Consider the following 26,910-nt stretch of genomic DNA (forward strand, 5'->3'; position numbering starts at 1 on the left):
TGAGCTGTAATTATTTAATTTACTCTAACTTTGATATTTATATATGTGTGTATATTATATATAAAGAGAAAAAGAAATATGAGCTACATTTTTTTACGCAGATACAACTTGAAACTTTTCATTACTGAACGACGATGTTTCATTCATTCGCTTCGTCGTCGCTGCATCCGTCGTCTTCGCGGCACTGCAGAATCGTAATCAGCCGCGGTAATGATAGACACCTCTATTCGCAAGTGTGAGGCAAACCTTTCTCTTCTTCCCGCATCCTCTTCTTGACGGTCTTGATAATTCGCTTCAATTCAAGGACGGTGCGCTTGATGTGAATCAGCTGTTGCTCGACGTCCTCGCTGCTCACCTGTACGGGTATCTCTTTTCTCTTACAAATCTGCTGATAGATGTTCCAGCAGCAGGCCTTCACTTGCGTAAGCTCCAAGTTCTTCGCGGCGGCGGTCTCCTTTATCTTCGAGACGATCGTCTCCCATTTCAATGCCTCCGCTTTCGCCCAATCATATCTCGCTTGCAATTCCGCCAATTTATTATTCAATCCCATCAATACTTGCGTTTTGGTTTCCGTTAAGTGATGCTGCACGTAACAAATATTACCTCTATAGCCTTTAGCTTTCATCTATCTTTCTTTTATCGAAGAAGCGTGAAGAGCAGAAAAAACACCATTTGAAAACAGATATTTAAAAGCCAAGCAATATTGTATACAAATTCATAAAAAAGATTCATATAAAAAAACTCAATTGAAAATCGTACGGAGATGAAAATCAAACGGCAGATAAAAAAAGCGCCAGAAAAAGAGATAGATATCTCAATAAAGTTTATATGAAAATACTTCAGGCTATTTGCAGAATGAAAATCAATAGCTCACATAGCTACGATGAAATCATATTAATTTATATTAATATTTAAGTAATTTAAATAACTTAAATTAAAATAATTTAAAAAAGATAATGCGAGTTTGTAAAAAATTATGATGATCCAAAATATAAGATGTGATAATTTGAACAATACTATTTCTGTTCCTTTCTTTTCCAGCATTTGAAGGTTCCTGTCTTGATGATCAGACAACGCTTGCCTGGCCTCGAGTAAAGTTTCGTAGCGATTAAAAATTTCGTTGATCGACTGAAATTCGCCCGTCTCGTTCACGACCCTGTCCAAGTAATTTTGGTACTTCCGGTATTCCCCTACGTATCGCTGCATTTTATCGCGCACGTCTCTCATATAGCGCAATTTCTGCTCCAATTCCTCGATCTAATAAAAAGGAAATATTATAGTTACACAATCGATATATAAAATCTTTTTTTTTTATTTTAAGCAACCGTTCGATTGAAATTAAGATCGCGAGGTCCGCTTCCTTAGAGTTCCTAGCCGTTCGTTTCCTTCATCGATCCCATACTTCTTGCTTGAATTTCTCCTGGCGTTCGTGCTCCTCCTTGATCTTCTGCTCGGCTCGCTCGCGCTTCTCGACGTTCTCCTTCACAAGCGTATTAAACTTTATGAGAGATTGCCGCAACTGCAACTGCTGTTTTCTCGCCTCCTGCCACTGCTCGTCCAAGCATTTACGTTTCATCTCCTGTTCCGCTCGTTTCTCCTTTAATAATTCTTCGACCTGTGCCAACTCCTGACGAGACCTGATCACTTCGGTCGCCGGGCAAACTCTCCCTTTGTCCCATTCCGGATATTTCCTAACGTCGTTATAAATAACGTAACGAAAATGTAAGTTATAATGATTGAAAAAATAAATTGACAAAATTATACTAAATATTTATTTTAAAATTTATTAAAAATATAATTCTTTCTATTATTAAGAGACTAAAGTAATTCTATTGTACTATTCGCTTCTTATTATCGATTATTACGTGTTACAATAAATTCATCTATTTCGCGCATCTTTACTCTTACGTTCCTCATATAATTTCTTTTTACCTATGAACCTTCAATATATTAAATAAGAATATTGTACTGCAACGTTTATAACCATCTAATTATTTTCTAATTATTTTTTATTTACGTTACTTGATAGTTTGACGTTCCTCTTGCTTGGATATAAAATACTCCAAGACTGCATTCTGCGAATTGGTAGGGATTACAGCTCTTTGCACAAGTTCTCCCGATGTAGCCATTTTTTTTTCCTTAAAATGCCCGCGATTTTTAACAAAAAAACGTGTCAATACGAGAACGTATACACGCTTTTACAAAAATGTCAAAGAAGGAAGCATGTATCCATCGTGCACGACCGATCGATCAAACAAATTGAATGTAGTCGTGTACATACACACGTAAGCGCGCACGAGCGCACGAGAGAAAGATAGAGAGAAAAGCGAGACGAGAAACACGTGGCAGGCCCGAGTGGTGGGAAAGTCGAAGGCAGAGGAGAGGCATTGCTGAAAATAACGAACCGGGCTTTATTCATATTGTACACTTTATACAAGAGCTAACAACGACCTTATTAAAAAAAGAAATGCATATAGCGTCATTGGATACCGCGCGCGAGTGAAAGACATAGATGAGACAGGGGAGGAAGGGGGGAAAGTTAGCGAAGATGATAAAACCGGTATATCCGTTCACGAGTGGACTTCCTGGCCGAGTAGAGAAAGTTGCTTGAGCAATTGCTTGGCGTTGATGAAGGTCGTGGAGCCGTAGATCACCCGTTTGTTCACCCCGGCTCCGCTTCGTTGCTTCATATAGTCCGCCAGGTTCTGGTACTCGATGTAATTGCCGCCCCCCACCACGAAGACTATCACGTCCTGGAACGTCGGCCGATTCTTCGGCATCTGCTCGGTGTGCTTAAGCTGCTTCGGGTCCAGGTAAAGGTAGTCCTCGGTGCGCGACGACTGCTTGGACTCCATCAGCTCGTCCACGATCTTGGTCACGGGTAAATTGTGCCTCTTCACAACCAGATTCTTCACGCCCTCCATGACGAACGACGAGCCCTGAGTCATCAGCTTGGAGAACATACTGACCGTCTTGGTGCCGCCGCCCTCGTAGCTACTCTGGATCTCGGCTATCCTAGTGTAATTGCGCAAACGCTTCACATATATCAGCGGGTTCAGGTTGCAGCCGGCCGCGGTGAGCGCCGCCTCTAGCTTATCGTATTCCGCGTCGGACATATTCGTGCAAATGTAATAGATAATGGCGAGACGTAACTTGTCCTCGGGGGTGCCGCAATCCGGATCGCCGATCGTCTCCAGCACGCTTCGGTCGAGCGTCTGCTTGCTCATGATCTTCTCCTCGAGTTCGAAGAACGTGTCGAGCCGCCTAGACTTGATAGCGTTCAGGATACCGGTGGCCACCGACGTGTGCATGTCGATCAGCCGCTTCATTTCCAGGAGCTGCGGCAACGAGTTGACGGCGCTCGTCAGCCGCGCCGTATTGCTGGATACCATGGACAACGCCACCTCGCTGTCGTTGTCGATGCCCATCGACGTTTTGAGCTTCTTGACGTCCTCCTCGAAGGTGCGATACTGCTCTAACTCCTCCTGAATCGCTTCGGCGACTCGGGGGAATGGGCTGCCCTTGTGCTGGCACCAGAAGCGATCTCGATTGTCCAGCTCGTAAGCGCGCGTCTTGGAGCGCGTCCCGCCCGCGGGAGAACGTCCCACGCTCTCCTCTACGACGAGCCGGTTCAACGCCATCTCCAGCACGTCGTGCGCCAGCGCCTGGTACGTCCAAGTGTGATGCAGCGGCGTGGCCATATCGACGTTACGGTCCAGCACAATGAGCAGTGGTCGCTGGAAACTATAATGGCCAGTCGCAGCAGATGCCTCGCCCTCGAACAAATTGTTCCTCGCGTCCCACACGTTGTCCCGTAGCTTCTTGTCGATCATCTTGGCAACCATCTCGGCGGCGTTGCCTCTGGGACACCGTATGATCGGCACAGTGCCCAGGGTGACAAACACTGAAAACAGACAGTCAACAATAATGTCCATTACCGACTCCATCTCGCTGTCCTTGACGTCGCCGCGATTGATCGCGTGGTAGGATATCACTTCGCTGTTCTGATGCCGCAGAACGAACAGGTCATCCTCCAGACTGATGAAGTTCAGGTACTGATCGAACACCTTATGGATGCTGGCGACAACGCCGCCGAGCAGCGCCGCCGCCGCCAGGTCCTCCATCCGCTGCCGGCTGATCGGCGAGATGAAGTTGAGGTGATAGATATCGTACAGACCGTTCTGCAGGTCCTGCCCGATCCTGCCGAGATTCTCGTCCGTGGGCGCGCAAAAGTAGATAGCCGGCACCTCGGGGATCGGGTCGCGGTCCGAGTGTAGCTGCATGTGCAACGTGATCCCGAGCTCGCGCAGCTCCTTGACGGAGATCAGCGGCGATATGATGTCCTGGCCGAGGCGATCGTAGACGAGGATCTTCCACATGGGCATCGCGTCCTCGTACGACCGCGGCTCGGGCTGATTCAGGTTCAGCATCTGTTTCAAGGCGTTTATCTGGCGGTCGCGTAGGCTCATCGTGACGGGCCTGTCGAGGAACCTAACCTCGCACACGACACCTCGTATACACGTACGCGCTCGGGAGCCAGAGAGTCAAGTTACGTGGCTCGTATACGTCGCTGCGATCCCCGAGAGACGTCGAATGCGCGCCCGGTGTAGCACCGGTAAAGCGGAATTCTAGGAAATTTATAAATCTCATGCGCCCTTATAACTGCCTTGAGCTGTCAAAACTATTCGACGGATACCAGGACACGACGACAACGACACGTCACGTTTTTCGTGGTCGATAAGTTTGCACGACTTTGCTTGTAAAGCAGCAACTTTACTTATCTACATTAGATAATTATAATACAGTTTCTTATCGGTGCACATGAGACAAATTCGCGCCAAAAACATGTATGAATTAATTTATGTAGATTTTGAAATAATAATAATAATATTATAAAAATGGGCACTGAAATAAAAGTGTATAAAAAATTGTAAAAAAAATTTTTTTTATTGTTTTCCTCAGATTGTAGAATTTTGTTTTAACATATATTTATTTTGGAAAAATTTTAAATTGTAAATATTTAAAACATTTTTAAGCATTTATAAAACATAATAATAAATAATAAACATTATAATAATGTCTTAAAATTAAATAATTCTGCACGCTGCAATTTTTACGGCCAATCTCAACAACTGTAAAATAGCAACAGGTCGATTGATGCATTTGTTACAAATCGTGCGACAAACAATAATTTCTGCAATAAGCTGACAATTGCAGAGAATACCGAATTTTTACAATACACAGAGCATTGTAAAAAATAATTACTGCAATAGGCTGACAATTGCAGAAAATATTGAATTTTTACAATACACAGAGCATTGTAAAAAATAATTACTGCAATAGGCTGACAATTGCAGAAAATATCGAATTTTTACAATACACAGAGCATTGTAAAAAATAATTACTGCAATAAGCTGACAATTGCAGAAAATATGGAATTTTTACAGTACACAGAGTGTTGTAAAAAATAATTTCTACAATAGGCTGACAATTGCAGAAAATATCGAATTTTTACGATACACAGAGTGTTGCAAAAAATAATTTCTGCAATAGGCTGACGAATAAAAATTATTTAAGTATTTAAGTATAAAGCTGTATGTATAAAATTAAAATAATGTTGAAAACATCAAATAAATCATTATCACAATTCATAAAAAGAATTAACAAATTTGATACATATTAATGTTATTTTAATGTTATAATAAACTACGATAGAGTTATAATTAAATAAAATCTTAGTTTATGTTATATTGTATTAGTTTATGATTTACAAAATCTTAAATTATTTTTTGCTTACTGAGATGTGTACGTTACACTTACCAGTTATGATCTGCGATGCCGTTCTATACAGCGCCGGGTCGTTCCACCTCCGTCGCCTTCTGAAAATGAGAAAAAAATGCAATTAAGAATGGCGATAGAAGTTTCTTTCCTGCCCACAGTCAACTTCGTGGGCCACGATTAACGTATCGCGATCTGCGTTCGAACGTATGGATATGTACGCATTCGAGCAAATATTATAATTGTGACGCAAATTTAACGTAAATAAGACATTTACCGATTAAATACTTTGTGATATCACTTGTTCTAGCAGCGGCGGTCGTTCCATATTCGTTGCGTTCTGAAAATAACGAGTTAATGTTAATTAAAATGAGGCGGTTTCATTTATCGTGCGGATTAACTTCGCGCGGTGATTCCTTGGCTCTCTTCGCGGAGTTAAGAGAGATATAAAAAAATAACGATGGCGCCATCACCCGGCAGCGACAGATTACACATTAATGACCCAATTATCGATCGCCACGCAACAGTGGCTAGATCGATAAGGTCTACGACTATCTTACCCTGCGTAAGATGCCTAGAAATGAATTATCAGGCGAGACAACTCTATGCACGTAACCTGCACTCAAATTTTTCGTACATTGACCGACGTAATTTTTTTGAACACTTTTTTATAATAATTGTCGCATTATCGCGAAAATGCGATTATCACGTACGTTAATCGCTCCGATCGCTCGCGAGAATAATTATACAAAAAATACCAAAATGTGAAATAAAATGTGTCGAGACGTGAAGCGCGATGAGACTTATTCGACCGTTCAATGACTTTTGTTACAATGTCGAATTGAATGTAAATTTCACTTACCAATCGAACGTCGCAACGATATCCGCTCCCAGGGCCAATACATCTCAGGATTATTACGGATTCTGCAAGAGAAAAAGGAACGCTGTTAATTAACATGGCGAAGGGATGAGATACTTTTCCCGCGTAATCGACTTTCGCACGGATATGCGAATGTCGGATATTACGGTTGCATGCGACCGCTCCACGCATCGCGATCTACGTTTAAACAAGGATACGCGTTCAAACGGAACACGATATAAGATGAATATACGTTATAATTACCAATTAGACAAATTGCGATGCCACTCGATCGGGAGCTGATCTGTCCCGTGCCCCGTTCCGTTCCGGAAAGAAAGTGAACCCAGCGTCCCGTTCCGTTCCGGAAGGCATGTGAACCCCTAATAACAGAGAACTGTATTAAGTTGGCTCGAGCCAGAGATGATCATCTCTAGCGCTAACTTCACGCGTCAAGATGAGTGCTTCTGCAATATATATAATATATACTGTTTTGAACTTTGCGTTTTTCACACTAATAAAGCTAATTATTATTAATTCATGTTTCACAAATTGTAATTACTTTTACATAAAGATAAAAAGTATGCGTAAATTAAAATATGAGTCAAATCGATCTCCCACATCGATCGACAATTGATTCGATAGATTCGTTATATATATTATGAAAACAATTATCATTAAATATTATATTATTAAATAAATTATTTTATCTATACATTAAATTTATATAAAGTAACAAAAAAATATTGTTTTTTTAATAAAAATGTATTTTTTTATTTACAATAATTTTTCCAGTCGGTTTGGGAACATTGATTCCGTCGTGACGGAACTAACCTTGAAAATACCTCCCTGTTTTGATTTTACTTGGAAGGAGGTAGTTCAATGTAGCAGGTTTAATTAATTAAGAAAGATTGGGATGCGACGACGACGAAACGCATAATATCCAGTTTAAAAAGAAGAAGAAGACGAAACCTTTAAGGAAACGCGAAGCTTCTCGGTTTGACAGCGAGAGAGAAAATGTCCAAGTTAGGATTCCACATTATTCTGTTTTTTATTAATTATGTAGCATATAACTTAGATTAAGAGATTTATTTCAAGGAGAAAATCGAGGAGATGAAGATCATTCAGAAACTCCGCGAGAGACCGGCTGGCGTCGATATTGTTGGTTTGGCGCTTGAAGAAAGCGTCTCATTCGTGTGTTGACGGTAAGACACTTTTATATGCAAACGTAATAAAAGTAAAATACACGATAGATAGGAAAGGTAACGCGAGGTCTATTAATTTAGTTGGATCCCTTTAATATGAAAACCAGAAGAATGGTAAATATGGCTGCGCTGAAGAACACAAAACAAGCTGAACAATGCATACATACGACACCAGCATTGGAATGCAATTTAACGCAGAGAACAATAAATGCAATGAGGATGAAGAAATGTACGTACAGCGACGTTTGCTTCTTTTTCTCTTACGTTTATTATTGATATTTAATCAGGGAATGTATTTTATTGAAATTATTAATCATTGCATTTGTATATCTTGTATCCTTATATAACTATTTCTGTTTACATGGTCAAGTATATAGAAGAAGAATTGTCGAAGCGCAAGAGTAAAAATAATAACGATGCATCGAATAGTACGAATAATGATAAGGGATTATATTGCTCGCCAGAGGAAGCAGTGTTGCGGTACCAGAATATTTGAGGCAGAGTTTGACCAATCGTAATGAGGAAATGCTTTTGAATCAAATGCTATCTGGTATTCAAGAAGTCAATCTTGGCATAGAGTAAGTACATTTATATTACAATTATACAATAAATATTTTTAAAATGTTAAATGTATATCGCATGCAAGTGTGTGGAATTAACTTGTCAAAGTTAAAGCAACGTTAAGTGAAGATTCAACTTTATTTGTAGTTGTACAGTTTTTAAAACAAAAGTTTTATAATCAATATTTTTCTTAAAAGCACAATTAATTTTCAGAACCAAAATTTGTAATATTGAAGCTACAAAGGAAGCAAAATTTAAACTTCTTTGGGACAGACACAAAAAAAAGATGGACTCTCACAGTTTGTTTCTGCAAATATAGCTGTGAATTTTGTACAACACAACAGATGTATGAATTTTATTCTTGTTATTTTTCATAGATAGGATTGGATCAGTATTCCAGTTAATAAACAAATAGAAAAAAATCAATATATAATTATCATTTTCAAGTAAAAAATATTATTTTAATTAAATTGATATAAAGTTTAAATTTAAACAAATATTTGCAATTTATTATTTTGAAGTCTTATTATTCTAATATTTTTCTTAAACAATTATTTACTGGTAATTGTTCTGCAACTGCTGCAGTGATCCTATGCATACATGAAATACACATGATATATATAGTATTCCTAAGTTATCAAAAATTTATTAACTACATTAACATTTACTAACTACGCATTCTTTGTTTTTATACATTTAAATTATTTACGTTAGATATAATTGTGAATGAAATTTATTGTAATTTTAGTCAACATAGAAGACTCAGATTTCCAAAAGTCACAGCAGGAATCTGGAAACAAGAAAAAATGCACTACCAAAGAAGACATTCAAGGAAAATGAAAAAATAATGGAGAGAAGGCGACGGACGATTATGAGAGATTTAAAAAGCAATTCAGACGATTTTGAATTAGAATTGCACAATTAATTATGTTATTTTATACTCTTTGAATTCATATAAGTAAATGTTGATAATTTCTTACATATATCAGATGTTTTTTAATTGTAATTTAAATTTAAGAATCAAACAATAAAAAAAAGAATTAAGGAACAATACAATATATTATGATAATTTTATTTTTATTTGCATATATTATCCATCAAAAGCCATCTATTAATATGTGCATTCCAATAAGCTTTTGCTCTGCAACTTTTAACAATAGTATCTCTAATTGGCTCTTGTTAATAAAATTTCTTGCTTGCTTGCATATTTATTATTATTTTTGGTTGTAAATATTTGAATGTTCTGAAATTAAATAAATAAATATAAAGAAGAAAACAATGAAAAATTTGGCTTACAATAACTTAAGCAACATAAATTATCCTATTTTATTATTTTAGGGAAATAATTTTTAAATGAATTACTGGATTTAAAGAAACTTACACGAGTATTTATTAAAGTTTTATTAATGTACTAAAAAATTTTATTTAAGGAGGTTCATACATGACTCTCTAGTCAATAGACATGAACTTTCTAAATTATTTTATTTATATACAAGGTATATGAACAAATGGATCACTTGCTTTTTTTCTATGTATAAATTTAACAAACTTATAAGTTTTGTAATATGTAAGCTGTGTATAACTAAGTATCTGAATTAATATATCTACATATATGCTATAATATTTTAATATAATTTTTTATTAATTTTGAATTGCTACTTTTATATTATAGTAAGGCCCATATATATTCTTACGAATTTTATAACAAATAGATATATATTTTATTTGTACAGATGGCTATAGCAATACTTTTCTAAATATCAAATAGAAAGCAAGGGATTTGATTTTTGAAATATTTGAAGAATTGGACTTTCTATTGACATTTAGGTAAAGACTTCGTAGCAGTTGTATAAAAAAGTAGGTATAGGAAACAGACGCAAACTAAGCGAAAAAAATTGAGTAACAATGACGAGAAACCTTTTAAGATTTTAGGTAAAATTTCCAGATTTAATTTTATTTATAACGTGAGGCCACTGAAAATGTACTCAAATACAATTCAAAATGTTGATAATGCCATAAAATTTCAAGCTATTCGAAATAATTGGAATGCGTCGTCCCGTATCTGTTGTCATGGAGACCAATACGATAGAAGAATTCGCTAGAGTATCTAGGAATTTTACTCGGCGTCCTTCGGCGTCTCTGCCAAATTTCAAGTAAAATCTAAATTCTCCCGTGGCCAATCATTATTCATTCGAACGGTAAAGCGAGGCGCTGATCAGCGTTTTGATTCGCCTTGTCCCCTCGTACTATCGTCGCGCAGTGTTGTCACATTCCGCGGGAACGAATCATTGCTCTGAAAACCGTTCGGTTTCTCGGCGCACTTCACGGCACAGACGAATTTATGTTGTGTGACTCGTCGCTCGAGCGACCGTAGCGACATCACGGACCCGTCTATCGCGCCCGGCGATTGGCTGTCCCATGGCGAATGAATAAACACACGCGACGGTGTGGGTCAATAGGGAACGCCGTTACATCGCGGTGCCGTTTCGCCAGCAGTTGGAACGTTGGTGTGCTTGGTAGCCATTTTACGTTGAGGATCCCGTTCGCGTAAGCAGCGGAGCAGTGGTGTAGTGCAAAGCGCGTGGATTTTCTCGAGAATCCCGTCGAAGTACGGGGCGTCACATCGGACGGGCTGTGCCTGTCTGCGTCGCAGGATGCGGAAAGGTAATTGATCGTCGATCGGAAGATCTATAAAGCGAGGAAGAAAGGTACGCGCGCGAGCTAGGTCCAGCGTGGACGAGACGAGACGAAACGAGACGGGGTGCTCCAGATGCGTGTCTCGACACGTCGCTCCGTAGACCTCCTCGCGCGGACGTCGACGAGAGGACGCGTAGACGCGACGTCGACGAATCTAATCTTTCGGAATCGAAGAGTCCCGGGTCTCCGCTTCGCTTCGATCGCGCGAGTGAGCGAGAGCGAGACCGCGAGAGAGGAGGGAGACTGCAAGTGTGAAATCGATAAGATGCTTCTTCGCGTACGCGGAACGTGCCGCTGACCTTCGTCTAGAGCCGCGGATGGTGTTACGTAAACGCCGTAAAAGTGATGCGTGCAAAGAGGGATGAAATTCGCACGACCGGATTTCCTCCCGCGTGCCGTGTTAGTGCGAGGAGTGGTGGTCGATCACGTATCGTTGCAGCGTCGCGACGCGTCGCCTCGCCTCGTCTCGCCTCGCCTCGCCTTGCCTCGCCTCGCTTTCCCGTCCCAGATTTCGTCTCTCGGTACGACGACCGCAAGAAGCGGTGCTTTCCCCTTTTCGGACTGGCTTCCGGAATGTAAAAAAAAAAACTTGGCCGTCGTCGCCCGACCGTGACATTGTGTCGCAAATACGTCTCTCCCGAGAGATCTCATTTTTTCCTCCTCTCGTTTTCCCGGTGTGAATCATCCCGTGGGAATTTACTTTCTCCCGGTGAATCATCCCTCCGAAATAATTTGCCTGTTAGTGATAATACACGGATAACGCGATAATCGTGCCTCCCGACCTGTCGGGAGTAAGTTGCGCGCAAAAGAGCCACGGGCTCGACGTGCTTCTTCAATGGATTGCGACAGGTTGAGACATGCGGCACTTCTGCTGACGTAGGCGCATTTTGCCATATCCTGCGGAGCACGAATTCGGTCGGCCGGTGTGTGTTTTGTAATAAACTTTTTTTGGAAAGACACGCAAATTTTTACGAGCGATTTTCATAATTGGAATGATGTAATACTCGTCGCTGCGCGTGAATGCATGCGAGAAAGTGTTGAGTCAGATTGTTAGGTATTTGTATTTCCTCGAATGTATTTCAATATGTTTTAAACAATAAGCCATACAATTTTCGAATTACCGAAATTAAACTTTTTTCTCTCAATCTTAATTTCAGAAAAAAATATTTTTTTTAATAGATTGCCTTTTAATTGTTATTCCAAGAAGGAAAGTTATGAAAATTTATATTTGTCTTCAAAAGATACTTTTATTCCGAAATAGATTGTCTCTTAATGAATCATTATTCCAAGAAAAAATTAAGACTTGCGAGAACTTTTCTTCTGTTTGTATGTGTGTATGTGTGTATATGTGTGTGTGTGTGTGTGTGTGTGTGTGTGTGTGTGTGTGCGTATGCACACAAGTTTAAATCTAATTTTTTTTGCATGTTAATTAATTTATACTTGTTTTCTTAATTAAAGAAATTAAACTTTTTGCTATAATGGGTGTTTTGTTTTCATGTTACAGTTTGAATCAGTCCATGATGTCAGTTTGATCAAGATCTCTCTCACGTCAGTTCGTTTGTAGTGGCGTTCATCATGTTCGCGTCGACAAAGTCGAAAGAAGTCGCGGATGAGTATATCTCATCTCTGTCTGATCTTACAATTAACAGTAAGCCACTTATCAACATGCTCACCATGCTGGCTGAAGATAATATTGAACATGCACCAGCGATTGTACAAGCCGTCGAAAATCATCTACTCAAGGTTATTTATCTACCATAGTTACACCTATAAAATATCTGATAAAACTAGTTTTATTCGAGATTAATAGTAAAAATTTATATTAGTATTATTCTCGCGTAAAACTACAGACTTTTTGCCCCTCTTACTATTTTACCATTTTATTTCTAGTTTCAAAGTTCCTCTTTTTAGACAATGAAAAATTCTGTCATGTAGCATGCACTACAATCTTGTAATTTTTAAACATTTTTAACAGTCTTTGTTACTGTTTCCCTTTACATCGTATGACTCATGAACTATAAAGATATTTATAGAGAACTGTGATATTTTTGTAAATAGTATAAATGATAGGTTTTCCATTAAAGCAGTGTTTAGTTACTCTTTAACTATTTTGTAAGCACGAAGAATAATTAATCAAAAATTCTAAATAGATTCCATTATTTGATAATCAGAAGGCATGTATAAACACTGCAATAATTTGAGACGGCGTTACGTAAAAAATATTTTATATCAAGATATATAGTTATGTTATGTTACATGTGTTAAAATAACAAATAAAATATTGCCAAAACTTATTGACTCTATGTGTATGTTGAATTCCAAATATGTGTTATGTATATTTTACTAATAGAGACATTTGATATATTTATTAGTGTAATAAAATGCATATATATATATATATATATATATATATATATATATATATATATATACATATACACACACACACGTTGCTTAGGGTTATATGATATATAGGGTTATATAATGCTCAAGTATTATTATTTTATAAGAATGTATACTTAAATAAAATAATACATATAATTTACTTGATTTTTGAGGAATACAGTAATAGATATATATACATTGACTTTGTTGTGATATATATTATACATATATATTCGTGTGCGGAAATTGTTGTATTCTTAAATTTTTTACACATTCTTAAATTTTTAATTAACAAATAAAAGTAAAGGACATTTTCCCAAAGGAAATTTGATTGATAGGTGGCTACTTTTCGTTGCACTACTTTTTCTTACAGCATTAAATGTATTGGCAATTCAGCCACAGTTTAAATATCTGTGTACAAATAAAATATATAATTAATTAAAAAATATAAAGATTTTACTATGTATTACCCTTGCAAGATTATCCTTTTTAAATTTTAAACATAGCAAAGCCTCGATTTTCTGCATCAAGTTCTCATAATTAGGCTTCCTATCAAGTTGTTCCAAGGAAAAATGGACTTCAAGTTGAAAGAATATACAGCTGAGAAATATGTTTTTGACGAAAGCATGTGTATTAAAATATTCTTAAATGCTATATAATAGCTTAAGTATTCTTGTTTTAAATATCGAGGTAGAGAGTATCGTGCATATTGTTGTGTTTCATTAGGTGAGAAGTGAAATCAAGTTACCAGTACTCTATCTCATTGATTCGATTGTCAAGAATGTGTGTGGCAACTACCTAAATCTCTTCACGCAGAATATAGTAAACACATTTTGTGGAGTGTTTGAAAAGGTAAATATCTCGATTGTTTTTTTAAGATCATTGATACTGAGCGTTATCGCAGAGAAGTATACGATTCTTTTTGCAATCGATGATCTATTACTGACCGGGAGTAACCTTTGCTTTCTGTCCATGTACAGAGAAGCAAAATTACAAAGTCTACGCGAGTTTCTGAAAGGAATATTTTATAGCGTGTGTAGCGTTGTTGTAATTTATATTTCATGGTGACATAAGATAATTGTTTGATCAATACACTACTCTCCTCATAACTCTGAAAACTTTTATAGATGCGGAGTTTCATGTATCTAGTTTTTTTTTTTTTTTTTTTTTTCCAGATATTTATCTCGAATTCTAAGAAAAATCTTAATATTATCAATAAAGAAATGAACAAAATACATAATACATAATAAAATACCTAATTTTGACAAAAATATATGCCAAAAACTGTTAATATCTTCGAAATTTAAAGATTTTGGTTTTATATTCAAATTTCTCACATTTTTTAAAATTGTGTACTAGATTATCAATGCTGTTTTTATAATAGGTTGATGAGAATACAAGAGCCAGCATGTGGAAGTTGCGACAAACGTGGAATGATGTATTTCCACCAAAGAAATTATTTTCATTAGATGTACGGGTACAAAGTATTGATCCTGCATGGCCAATCACTGCCCCATCCGCTAGCATCCCTTCAGGTTCTATACATGTTAACCCAAGATTTCTTTCAATGGTAAGTTTTGTATATAAATAATTATAAACACAACGAAAACTTTATTATTAGTGTTACATCATACGACATTGTTAATTTTTTTCAGCCTCAACAAACTGCAACGTCGATTGTTCCGCCCGTTAAACTGCCACCAGGAGAACCGGTAACGACATCAGAGGCAGCTATGAGAGAACAATTGCTGAAGAAACAACGAGAATTGTTAGAATTACAAAAGAAGAAGATTGAGTTAGAATTGTTGCAGGCTAAAGCGAGTTTAGAGCAACAGCAGAGGCAACTTGACAAACAAGCTGGTAGCTTGAAAACAGAAGTGGTAAATTTTATATGCTTAGCCTATATGAATAGATAATAAAACAAAACTATCTTTAACATTTTATTACGTTGAAACTTTTTTACATAAATAGTGATGTAATCTTTTTTGTTATTGCGATAGGCTGTGTCCACTACGCATGTTACACCAACTACGGAGACCACAACACAGGCGAAACCTGTAGCACCTGTAGTGCCAAATCAAACTCCAAAACAAGTAGCAAAACAAGTAAGTTATATATAATTTATGGTTTTATAATTTGAGTCAAGTCTTCTCAATTTGAGGATTTTATAATTATAAAGGTTAAACATTTTTTTAACCTACTAATCAATTCGAGAATCAACGATTTGCTTTGCAATTATATAAATTTAAGCAAATTACAAAATTATATATGGGAGTAATTATAAATTTGAAATTCAATATTTACATTTATATATATAATTATTTATATTTAATTATTAAATAATTATATATGTTTGTGTGTATGTATGTGTATGTGATAAACAGCAATTTTATTTACTTATAGTTTCCAGCAGCAGCAGCAACACTTTTAAAGAATGCAGGAGCAACCAGCGGTACACGAATCGCACCAGCTAGTAGTATTGCAGTAGCGTCGGCTAAACCAGTTTCGCGAGATCCACGTTTGAAGCCTACTCCTGCTGTTCAGGATGTGGCAGTGCCAACGATAGATCCACGACAACGGCCGGGTACGACCAGTCCGAAAGAAGCACGGAATGAAGGTCAAGCGCAGCAAGTGGCGAATACAATTGTAACTTCAAACCAATTAAAACAGCAGATACTTTTGAAATCGGCTGTAACTATCAAGCCTCCGGCGAACCTTGCCGGATCCGATAATCCGACGTTATTAAACGTTATTAATAACAATAATGCTGATAATAATAGCAATAATAAAAATTTCAGTAGTAATGTAAATAAAGATGCTGTCTCGCATCGAACAAGTCAAAAAAAAGACCCTCGATTAAATAGTAATAGTAGTGGCAACCTAAACAGTAACAACTCCAAAAACAGTCAGAGTTTATCGGTTTGCAGTAATAATTCGTCTTCAGTATTATCAGGAAATAATCGAGGAAGTGGAGGCAGTGACATCAACAAGTCAAAAGACTCGAAGAGTTCAAATTCACGTGGCTCTTCCTCGTCTTTGGCCGACAAGTCTTCCACTTCCTCCAAGTCGTCGCATAGAAAATTAGGCAATAAGTCGCGATCTAAACAGCCTCAAACTCCGAATAAGATTCCGAAAACCGATAGAGATTCGAGTCCGATTAGATCAAAATCTCGTGAAAAAGACAGCGGAGATAGTTCATCACCGTCCTCACGCACCTCTCCACAATCCTCTTTCCAAGCTTCTAAAAACCGCAAGAAGAACACGAAATCGAGAAAGCGTAGTCCAAGTCCTCCGTATAGAATCCCAAGGCGTAACGACGCGAAATCGAGCTCGAGCTTGAGCAATTCCGGTGGTGTTACTGAGGAGGAGCAATCTGGTTCTCTGATAGTATCTCCTCCTCATCCACCTGCATTCAAAGAAATCAGACCGAACGCTAGACAGAGAAATTATGTAAGACGAAATAAAGACGACAGTCTTAGTCCGGAACGTTCTCCAGTCAATACTGGAAATACTCAAATCGCTGCCGAGCCAACATTGGAATCTTCTAGCAAAGATGAGGATCTCAGAACAGCACCACTATCTCTACCTGGAGCAGCTGTTTCCATATCTGAAAAGAGTGAGTCAACAGTGTTTGGCAACATATATCTATATGCAACAACGTTTAACATTATAATTATGAATATCTCTCATCTACATTTTAATTGTGCATGTAAAAGTATACCGATTTTCCTGCGTTGCTTTCTCTAGTTATTGCTTAAAAAAAATTTTGTATGGAATATTTTCTCATAAAGGTGACTACAATATTTGCCTCATCTCTGGTAGCAATTGCAAGACTGTAACAGGTGATTTTCAAAGTAGTATCTCCAACTTATAGTACTAACTTTTCTTGCGCTCGTATAATTATGTAATTTTGATTACTTTGGCGAAATTTCTTACCGTGCATTTCTTCAGGAAAATATTGTCCGAAAATCTAATTCTTCGAAATGCATATTAGGAATATATAATAAAGAGAAATGGTAATATTAAGTTAATTCATAATAAATTTGTTTCGCATGAGTTACTTTATCTTAAATTCTTTTCCAGAAGAAGATTTAGATCTACGAGTATTACCGTCTGTTAACACTAATAAAAGACGCAGTGAGGAATGTATAGAAACGAATCCACCAGCGAAGAAAACTAAGGCTGAGAAATTTGATGCGTATGTATTGTTATGCTAAGATTAATTATATTAATTTGTGCGTATAGTAATTTGCAAGACTTTCTTTCAATTTTACAGATTATTCGGTAATGAAGATGTAGATTTGCGCACTTTGACGCATCCTAATGCCGGTCGACCTCCGACACCTCCACCACCTGTGATTTCCGGGGAGGATGGCAAAGACGGCTGGGCGAAATTAAAGACACCCACGAAGAATGATAGAGACAAACAAGTTAATAACACGGATGATAAGCGTGACAGAGACCGTAGAGATCGATTGGGACGTCTCAGGCTTTATAACAAGCTTCCTGATGATCCCAAAGAGAGAAGAAGAACATTGTCGAACGAAGAACAGGATTCCAGGCCAGGACGCAGAGGTCGGGAGAATGATAAGCCCGAGAGAAATGACGATAGAAATATTGAGATAATAATGAAACAAGCCGCCGAGCAGTTGAATCAGGGATCTATTACGAAGACTCAGTACAACACCTTGATACAAGAAGTGCTGCATATGAGCGAGGATAGGAAATTACGAGCCGCGCAGCGTAAAGAAAAAGAGGCTGGCACCGTAATATGGGAAAAGAGTATCAATATGGATATGACAGGTCCTGGCGATCGCGGCGCAAATTTTAATCCGTCCAATGATAAGGAAATGATGCGAAAGGAGCATCCGATACCGCGAAATCCAAACGGTCCGAGATGGCAGAATCAGCCGTGGCAGCAGCCATGGGCGCATCCACCGGGGCCACCGTTTGGCGGACCGCAAGGACACTTTAATTCAGACATGAGACCTGTCGGTCCTTGGCAGAATCCGCGACACTTTGGACCGATGCGACCGGATTACCAGTATCACAGCGGCTTCAATCACGGTATGGGACCCAATCCGCGTTTAGGACCCGGTATGATGGGTCCAATGGGTCCGAACGGGCCGATTATGTCAAATCTTTTGTCGAATGGACCTCCAATGGGACCAATGGGACCTATGGGACCGAATTCTCCTATGACGATGGGATGCCATCCTGCGATGATGATGAACAATGGACCGATGCCTAATCTTATGTCAAATATGCCATCTCTGGCATCTAATAGAAACGTATCACCGAACACATCCTCTAAGTATGATCTTGAAGATAATGATCAGGGTTACGGCAACGCTATGTTAAAGAATCCGCATAGCCGCGAATTGCCACCGCCGGATTCGAAGCTGCTAGCTGAAATCGCGAGGGACACCATGAAATCTATAAATATCGATAACATACCTCGGGAAATTCGTTATTACGGGCAAATCGGTGTAGTGTTTATGAACTGGGACGATCCACGTGAGATTGGTTTCCAGGATGGTATAAGAAGAATATTAATTGATGAAAAGGACACTATAACTTGTGCATTTAATGATCAATATAAGGAATTTATGTACGAGGGAGAAGTACACAGGTGAATACATTATATATTTAGAGTTTAATTCAAGTAAAACCTTCAGATATTACTCTAGGTTAAACCTAAATATTTTTAAAAGGAATAACATTGCAAATCTTTTTTGTCTTTTCAGAATTAAATTGGGTGCACCTACGCGAGAATTATATGTCGATGACCGGTGGTATGAATGTTATTTTGGTGGTATGCCGATAACGATTGAACTCGGTGGGAAAAAGGTCAGCGTAAAACTGGAAGGCCCTCCGCCGCAAGTCAAAATCGGCACCGTGAAACGAACGGATCTTGTGGTTGCGAAAATTAATCTTATTATCAATGCACGGAATATGGTGCCGGTGTTTTTGGATGCAAAGCCACAGATGTAAGTGCATTTTTTACAATGCGCGAGTTTGAAAAATCGAATAATAAATGTGCGTTCTTGTTGAAACCGAGAAACACTCACGCTTAATTTTTTTTTTAGATTTGAAATCGAAGGAAAACCTCATACGTTGGAATTTACGGACGCATTGCAAACAGTTCTTCTAAACGGACGACCGTTTAAAGTTGAATTTGGGGGCTTACCCAAGCCTATTATTGTTAGAGACAAAAAGCATTTTATTAGGTTTTCGGTACTACCTAGAGGAGTACGTGCTGGTCATGTTAAAATTACTGGAATGAGGGGCGAAGGTCCCATTGAGTCACCACCACCACCAGCGGCGCCTCTGATAGCGCAGAAACCAAAGATAGACACTACTCCTGCCAAGCAATCGCCAAGCCAATTGCCCGCTGCAGAACACGAATCCACGTCGCAGGACGGGCTAGATTTTGCCTCTACTTCGAAGCCAGGTGAAAAATTAATTCTGTCAGATATTCTTTACATATTACAATCTTTTAGTATCTAATATTGATCAATAAATTATTAATCACATAATTTCAGATTTGCAATTAGATATGTTATCGTCAGTTTTACCATCGGCGATGGCGCCGTCATCTGGCTTATCGTACCAAGCCGAACCCGTGGAAAATTCGCCCGTACCAGCACCAACATTGCCATTAAACATGAGCGAATTGTTCCAGAGATTGGTTGAAACTGGTATCGTTCCCAATCTCACGGAACAAAAGAAACAGGAGGAGGAAGAGAAGAAAGAGCCTGAGATCACTCCAGTCTCCTTCGATAAACCAGAAACTCTTAAAATGTAAGTAATTGTCGACGCTACACTGCGTTTTCGCTCGTTTATGACATTGGCGAGACAAAACCAAAAATGTTGAACATCAAACGACAATTGTTTCTTTTTTTTTTTTTTACAGTAAACAACCAGCGATTGCAACGGCCTTGTATAGTGGTATGCAGTGCAGTTCCTGCGGTGCTAGATTCGCGCCCGAATTGGCTACTCGATATAGCCATCATTTGGATTGGCATTTTAGACAGAATAGGCGTGAACGAGATTCCGCGAGAAAAGCACATTCGCGACCGTGGTATTATGATGTCAGCGATTGGATACAGTTTGAGGAGATCGAAGATTTAGAAGACAGAGGTACGTTTATTTTTTTCTTCCTCGATATGCATTACTTAAACAAAAACCAAAAATTCGAATATGTTCGAAACATTATGCTATTGAGCTGAATTATAAGCGGTAATAGGTGGTTTATCTCAGAGACGCGCGAGAAAATATCCGAATAAGTCTTGGATAACTTTATCAGATTAATCGAAACATTCTTGTTCAGTTACAGGGATGATTTGTCTTTTCTCTAATCTTATATTTGTCGTTCCTTCAGCACAAAGTTGGTTTGAAACCGAGAAACAATCAGCGGAAATGGAAGGTATGACTACTGATGAGTCTCCTCAGGAAACGTTGCAGCCCAGCGTACCAACTGGCAACGACGAAGATTCTCGATGCCAAGTATGCCATGACGCATTTGAGCAATTCTATAATGAGGAAAAGGAAGAATGGCATTTGCGACCGGCAGTTAATTATGAGGGCAAAAATTATCATCCACTCTGTCTAGACGATTACAAGGTTTGTATGTGCCGCTATTTTAATCGTTGCATACATTTGAATTTGATCTTTATGTTGATATTATACTTCATTAACAAAATTATTTTTTGCATTCCTTACAAAAAAAAATAGGAAAAGACTCTAGCGGTACGTGATTCTCTCAATAATTTATATTCATGGCACATTCTTTACAAGCTTTATTGCTTGTAGTAATAGAATAAGTATTGCTACGTACATGCAATATTTTCGTTTATACAGAATTACCTAAAACATACATACGAAAAATTATTTATTCCTTTAATGCTATATTTGAAGAAAAGTTTAATATTTTTTACAATTTTTAAAATTTTAAGATATATTTTTACACATACACACACACATACACATATGTCATCTGTAATTCTTTTTGCACCCAATTGATATAAATAATATGTATTTTTTTTACATTGTTGCTATTAGCTATTGAATTTATATGATCTTAATATTCTATGTTCTATGTACTTTGTGTTGAAACTTTAGAGAGCATTAGAAAAATCAGCTTTGGCAGTTGAGGAGGCAGCTACGGAAGGTGAGGAAAATAAGGTAGAAACGCCCGGAGATGAAATTAAGCAGGAAGAGTCCAAAGACATATCGAATAAGGAAAAGCCTGAGGTTACTGATAACCAAGTAGACCAAGTAGAGGTGAACATGATGAAACTCTTAGATTCTATTGCATCAGATAAAAAGGAAGAACCTATTGAGAATTCTGAAACGGAGAATTCGGAAGTTCCACAGGAAGATGCAGAAAAGAAAGAAAATACAGAAAGCGTTAATGAAGAGAATACAAAAGGTGTTGAAGATGCCGAAAAAGACGCGCCTACGATAAATAAAGAGGAGGAATCTCCGGGCGAGAGTGCAATCGTACCTTTTGATAATATTAAGATTAAAGAGGAACCACTAGACGATATTGATGAGCAACCCGACAGCGAAATGTTCGATTTCACCAACGTAGAAGTGAAAGAGGAGCCTATGGAACCTGAACCAGGTATGCTTAGATTATTGTAAACTAACAGCTTTCTTTTTTGCATAAAAGCGATTTTTATAATTACTCTAATTGCTTCTCAGATCCCGAGCAAATTGTCAATGAATCGAGCACAGTTGATACAACGTACGCCGCAGTAAAAAGTTCCATCGACGGAAACGTGGAATTGGACTCGACGCCGGCGGCCATTCCTCCAGCTCCGTCGCGAATTAAAATCAATATTACTAAGCCGTTGAACGTTAACAAAGAATCGGAAGAGAATAAAGAAAAGGAGAAGGTAGCGACCGAGACACCTGTAGAGGAAAACGCGGAACAGCCGTTAGTGGCAGCTTCCATTAAGCCAAGTTTACAGGGTAGGAAACTATCGAATTTACCTCCCGTAGAGAAAGGACAAGAATTATCAGGACTTTGTTCTATTATGTAAATAGTGTGTGTATGTGTGTATACAAAGTTTTTTGAAAATGAGTATGAGACAAGTGTATATAAAGCACTAGATTTAATTTTAGACAAATCACTAGAACTATTTCCAGCTTATTTACATCTTGTACATCATAATTTTGTACAGCTTGTACGGCGTGATGATGTGACGACTCTTTTAGGAAAAAATATTTCTTTGTTCTACTCGACATACCGTTCATTTCTGGAATTATTTTATCTCTATTATTTAAATAAATTTACATAATAGTAGGTTTAATTTATCAAATTAATTTAAACTTACTATGTGAATTTTGCATATATGCACATATACATAATTACTTGAATGCACGAATTAAAATCTTCTATTTCATCGGATTTAATCACGTCGTACAAGTTTAAAAAAAAAATTGTGCGAGATGCGTGGAAATGTGTGAATATATCACAAGTATTAACATCTTGACGAAAGAATGAAAAAGAAATAGAGCTGTACATATATTTGTGTAATTTAGAAAAATGTGTAGTAGCATTCCTGCGCGAGTGATTGTATATTATTCAGCGATATGCTTTGTGATAAGGGAAAACCATCACGAATTCATCACAATTGTTTCATTGAAACATTTACTGAAAACTTCAAGTACTGTACTTGTGTAAGGATGTTATACCGCTCACCAAAAACTTAAAGTACCGTACGTACTTTTAAGTTTAATGGTGATTAGCACTCACCTGTAATGTTAAGTCAAATTTGTACTTGTATAAAATGCGGTAAACCCTTCGAATCAACTTCGTTGGGGGAAAAAGGAGGAGTCATTTCAAGGTGTACAAATTGTGATATGTATGGGTTATCCTTGTAATATAAACTATCAACAGAAAAACAATGACGACGAGAAGAAAGATGACGAAGATTATTACTACCGCAATTAGATTTGCGTTATTTTGTTGTATAAAAGACTTGTTTATTACAGGTTTGACTTTCCTTTTAATTAACCTTTCTACTATATCCTTTATAATTAGTTTTGAAGAGCTGCTTAGGGTACGGACTTCATTAGGAAACAATAAAGACATTGATAAAAAGTTAACATTTTTGTTGTCATCTCGATATTCAATAAACTTCATCCAAAATGAAATTGTGTAGCTTATTGCAATTTCACCCCAAAAAACTTGATTTTTGATTAATTACTTATATATACTCTACTGATATTTATAGAGGTATACAAAATTATATGCAACATTGTTTTTCCATTTAAAAAATTGTTCAATTTGTTGCATTATTTTTTTAATAGGATTTTTGTTTGTAATTGGGAGAGGAGGTGAATTAAGTGACACAACACCCTGAAAACTTTATTCATAAATTGCAATTGTGCGGCCATCTGGGGAAAGGCACGGTGTCCTTGATATTGCCAATCCCCAAGACGCACTGCAAGAATCTGTCGAAACCCATTCCAAAGCCACCTGTTGGTACATTCCCATATTTCCGTAAATCTAAATACCATGAGAGGTTCCCAGTGGGTGGCAGTTTTAACTCTAATTTCTTATAATCGTCTTCGCGAATGCTGCCTCCTATCAATTCTCCCACGTTTGGTGCCAGCAGATCCAGTGCTGCTACCTTTTAAGAAAAGACTTACAAGATATATATTTAATCAAGAAATACATTCTTTAATCCTCCATCTGCAGTCTGGATCTTTTTTGATACAAATTTTACTCTAAAATTTATTCGAAATAAATAAAGATTTTAACACTTAGTAAAGCCTATTTGATAATGTAATAAAAATGTTGAAAAGTAATTTTGGATTTTTCTAGAAAATAAAACTGAACAGGGAATTGAAGAAAAGATTGCAGATGAAAGAGTAATAATGAAGGTGAGTTTTTATTCATTGACAGTCGCGCATTATATGCAAGTGAAACTTTTCTCTGTAAAAGTCGCATTCGCGTATAATGCGATTGATAAATTTTAAAAACTCGTTTCGTTTCTCGCTGGCTCACCTTAGACGCATCGTCCGTGCATTCTTTCATATAAAATGGCTTAATGTCTTTCGGCCAGTTAATAATGAATACTGGCACTCCATCATTATGTTGCACCAAAAATAGTTCGTGCTCCTTCGAGAGAACTTCTCCGTACTTGACGGGCCGTTGCAATCGATTCGCGTGATTATTCAGCACGTTAAACGCATCTTCGTACGTTAAACGTGCGAATGATTTGTTTAACCATTGCACTTCTGGGGCGTCAATCGCGCGCAGATCCGATGCTCCCTTCTCGATCATCCGTTCAGTGATGCGTTTCACTAGAAGTTCAACTTCCTCCGTCAGTTCTTCGATGTGCGCGAGAAACGCGACCTCCGCCTCTAACATGTAAAATTCTGACAAGTGCAATCTCGACTTTGAATTCTCTGCCCTAAATGTGGGTCCGAAAGTATACACCCTCGTGAGAGCTCTGAAAAAGTTCTAATAATACATTGCATCCTATAAATTAGCGACGACCGCAGAAAGAAGATACGCATATGCGAGACATACAAAAACGTCGCGTCAATGAATTGTAATCACCTTGCTACTGCTTCCAAATGCAACTGGCCGGAAACAGTGAGGAAGGCGATGGTGTCGAAGTAAACCTCATCCTCCGATCCCTGGCCCTCCTTCCTCATACTCTTGAGAATCTCTCTGGACTGTGGTTTAACAATGAACACCTCGCCCGCACCCTCGCAGTCGTTGGACGTCAGCATCGGCGTGTGCACGCTTACGAAACCCCGATCTCTTAGGTGATCTACAATCGTCGTGCTAGCAAGATCGCGAAGCCTCAACACACTGGCAAAACTACGCGTTCTTGGCCGCAGGTGCAGATACTGCCTGACATAGTCTGGATCGTATTTCTTCCTCGGCGCGAACGGGTAACCGTCCTCCGTGACGTTGCATCCGCCGATAATGCGAACCGCGGTTGCGTGCAGCTCAGCCTTGCCACTGGGCCCCAGGACCAGTTCACCTTCTACACTGACGCTGCTCCCATAACGCAGATCGTCGGGTTTGACAGACTTTGGCAGGATGACTTGCAACATCTCGCACGTCGATCCGTCGGATACATCGATGAAGATGTTGTCCTTCATCTTTCGTAGCGCACGTACCCATCCCTAGGCACATCAACATACACGGAGATCAACATACACATTTATTTGAGTTTAAACAAAATCAAGTCGATTAAAGATCAAAATAAAGAAAAATCGATTGGATTCTATTAAGTCAACATTAACTTTAATGTGGAACTGAATTCTATCTGTCAAAATCTGTATGTAAATACGATGACCAGAGGACAGCGATAGAATCGCTAAGGGGAATTCTCATTAATGCAATGTCATTCGGAGTATGTCATTCGGAAACGACGACCAGCAGCTGTCTGTAAGGCTTCGGCGTGATACCTTTCAGCCGCCCTTTAACACGTTCCTTGGACTGCTAAAGCTGCTCCGCGATGAAAAGAATCGTATTATAAAATCACATCTAACCTGTACTTTGGCAGGCTTTCCGATCGCTTTTTTTGACGTGGTATCTAAAACTGATGTGCACTTGTGCGCACCACACCTGGCGACGTCCGTCTTAAGCGGATACAGCCTGCTGATGTATCTCGTAAGCATTTCCGAGGTCCGAGCGGCCGATAATTAGAGCCCGGAAAAAATACCTACTTGCACGAGAAAATTCAAAATGGAGTCGTTCGTTGGGAACAATGGAAATTGGGTTGGGATTGCGCGCGGGTGGAGGAACTGGGAGGAACGTGGAACGTGAGCAGTGGCTGGCAGTGTGGTCGCGTCTTTGGCTGCGTTTACAGGAGAGAAAACAGCTTAGTGATTCTTTAATATGATTGGTTCTTTGAGTTACACCTAACACCCATGAGAACAGCGGCGCGATATCCGATCCATCCTAGAAGAGATAAATCGCGTCAAATTCGCAAAAATGTATCATTCGCTCTTTCATTGATCTTATTCTCTTCAGCTGAACTTGTTATTCGTATTTTTTCATAAACAAATCTCAAAATTTTGAAATTCTGACAAAATTGTGTATCAAGAAATCTTCATTGGTTGATTATTAACTCGATCATTGGACTAAAATAGACTTTCTATTCGTAATTAAAGAGTAGACATAGGTTTCTCATTTTAAAATAACAAATAAATTGTACTTTAGTAAGAGTCTCTGTAGTTTTGATTACTAATTTTATTTAGTTTAATTCAAAATAGAGTTTATTTATCCTATTGATTTTAGAATACAAAATCTGTTCACTTCCGAGATTAGAATAAACTTGTTTGGTTCAAGAGGTTCAGAATATAGTGACTTAGCTATTTAATTTTGTGTTCAGAATGCAAAATTGATCTATAGTTCAACGAATTCAAAATGAATATTTTTTTATACCG

General features: G+C 38.1%; 5 protein-coding genes and 1 pseudogene across 9 annotated transcripts in view; 2 read left to right on the forward strand and 4 right to left on the reverse strand.

Moving 5' to 3' along the window:
- LOC105838803 (bicaudal D-related protein homolog) overlaps positions 1 to 7,839 on the reverse strand; it is a 42,099-nt gene extending 34,260 nt beyond the window's left edge. Inside the window, exons 1-4 of one of the 2 annotated variants that reach the window (XM_036290656.1) lie at positions 6,902 to 7,839; positions 6,641 to 6,702; positions 6,056 to 6,118; positions 5,821 to 5,879 (exon numbers count right to left, since the gene is read on the reverse strand). The gene's annotated coding sequence lies outside the window, so the exon portion shown is untranslated. The remainder of the gene's footprint in view (positions 1 to 5,820; positions 5,880 to 6,055; positions 6,119 to 6,640; positions 6,703 to 6,901) is intronic. The other variant, XM_036290658.1, reaches the window with a different exon arrangement.
- LOC105838806 (coiled-coil domain-containing protein 42 homolog) lies at positions 203 to 2,149 on the reverse strand. The gene is made up of 4 exons (XM_012684645.3): positions 2,023 to 2,149; positions 1,403 to 1,691; positions 1,018 to 1,257; positions 203 to 583 (listed from the first exon to the last, which is right to left on the reverse strand). The coding sequence occupies exons 1-4, from the start codon at positions 2,127 to 2,129 to the stop codon at positions 224 to 226; spliced, it is 996 nt and encodes a 331-aa protein (XP_012540099.1). The 5' UTR covers positions 2,130 to 2,149; the 3' UTR covers positions 203 to 223.
- LOC105838802 (protein sly1 homolog) lies at positions 1,759 to 4,818 on the reverse strand. Its single transcript, XM_012684638.3, has one exon. It carries the CDS (start codon positions 4,467 to 4,469, stop codon positions 2,571 to 2,573), a length of 1,899 nt encoding a protein of 632 aa, XP_012540092.1. The 5' UTR covers positions 4,470 to 4,818; the 3' UTR covers positions 1,759 to 2,570.
- Positions 7,840 to 8,062: 223 nt separating the features above from the next.
- Positions 8,063 to 9,457, forward strand: LOC118646841 (annotated as a pseudogene).
- A 1,441-nt stretch (positions 9,458 to 10,898) lies between these two features.
- On the forward strand, positions 10,899 to 23,486 carry LOC105828169. Of its 4 annotated transcripts, none has more exons than XM_036290645.1 (17): positions 10,899 to 11,108; positions 12,602 to 12,840; positions 14,209 to 14,334; positions 14,867 to 15,052; positions 15,138 to 15,362; positions 15,483 to 15,587; positions 15,886 to 17,098; positions 17,566 to 17,680; positions 17,759 to 19,114; positions 19,230 to 19,472; positions 19,572 to 19,936; positions 20,028 to 20,286; positions 20,399 to 20,625; positions 20,867 to 21,108; positions 21,220 to 21,234; positions 21,607 to 22,111; positions 22,192 to 23,486. In XM_036290645.1, exons 2-17 carry the CDS (start codon positions 12,673 to 12,675, stop codon positions 22,530 to 22,532), a joined length of 5,691 nt encoding a protein of 1,896 aa, XP_036146538.1. In that variant the 5' UTR covers positions 10,899 to 11,108; positions 12,602 to 12,672; the 3' UTR covers positions 22,533 to 23,486. The 4 variants fall into 4 exon arrangements, with proteins under 4 accessions (XP_036146538.1, XP_036146537.1, XP_036146540.1 ...); XM_036290644.1 differs by having other exon boundaries at positions 10,899 to 11,064; XM_036290646.1 differs by lacking the exon at positions 10,899 to 11,108 and adding an exon at positions 11,115 to 12,020.
- On the reverse strand, positions 23,487 to 26,862 carry LOC105828170 (probable asparagine--tRNA ligase, mitochondrial). The gene is made up of 4 exons (XM_012666390.3): positions 26,011 to 26,862; positions 25,064 to 25,641; positions 24,506 to 24,953; positions 23,487 to 24,128 (listed from the first exon to the last, which is right to left on the reverse strand). The coding sequence occupies exons 1-4, from the start codon at positions 26,137 to 26,139 to the stop codon at positions 23,868 to 23,870; spliced, it is 1,416 nt and encodes a 471-aa protein (XP_012521844.1). The 5' UTR covers positions 26,140 to 26,862; the 3' UTR covers positions 23,487 to 23,867.
- Positions 26,863 to 26,910: the final 48 nt, after the last annotated feature.

Source organism: Monomorium pharaonis, chromosome 8, assembly GCF_013373865.1.
Source record: "Monomorium pharaonis isolate MP-MQ-018 chromosome 8, ASM1337386v2, whole genome shotgun sequence".
Taxonomy (NCBI): Eukaryota; Metazoa; Arthropoda; class Insecta; order Hymenoptera; family Formicidae; genus Monomorium; species Monomorium pharaonis.

Coding starts and splice junctions, on each gene's coding strand:
- LOC105838806 (XM_012684645.3), bottom strand. CDS start 2,129: ATGGCTACATCGGGAGAACTTGTGCAAAGAGCTGTAATCCCTACCAAT. Junction 1,692..2,022: donor GAGGAACGTCAAACTATCAA/GTAACGTAAATA, acceptor TAACGACGTTAG/GAAATATCCGGAATGGGACA. Junction 584..1,017: donor AAAAGAAAGGAACAGAAATA/GTATTGTTCAAA, acceptor TGTTACGTGCAG/CATCACTTAACGGAAACCAA.
- LOC105838802 (XM_012684638.3), bottom strand. CDS start 4,469: ATGAGCCTACGCGACCGCCAGATAAACGCCTTGAAACAGATGCTGAAC.
- LOC105828169 (XM_036290645.1), top strand. CDS start 12,673: ATGTTCGCGTCGACAAAGTCGAAAGAAGTCGCGGATGAGTATATCTCA. Junction 15,053..15,137: donor ACCCAAGATTTCTTTCAATG/GTAAGTTTTGTA, acceptor AATTTTTTTCAG/CCTCAACAAACTGCAACGTC. Junction 19,937..20,027: donor TGCCTCTACTTCGAAGCCAG/GTGAAAAATTAA, acceptor ACATAATTTCAG/ATTTGCAATTAGATATGTTA.
- LOC105828170 (XM_012666390.3), bottom strand. CDS start 26,139: ATGCTTACGAGATACATCAGCAGGCTGTATCCGCTTAAGACGGACGTC. Junction 24,954..25,063: donor CATTTGGAAGCAGTAGCAAG/GTGATTACAATT, acceptor GAACTTTTTCAG/AGCTCTCACGAGGGTGTATA. Junction 24,129..24,505: donor GCACGGACGATGCGTCTAAG/GTGAGCCAGCGA, acceptor TTTTCTTAAAAG/GTAGCAGCACTGGATCTGCT.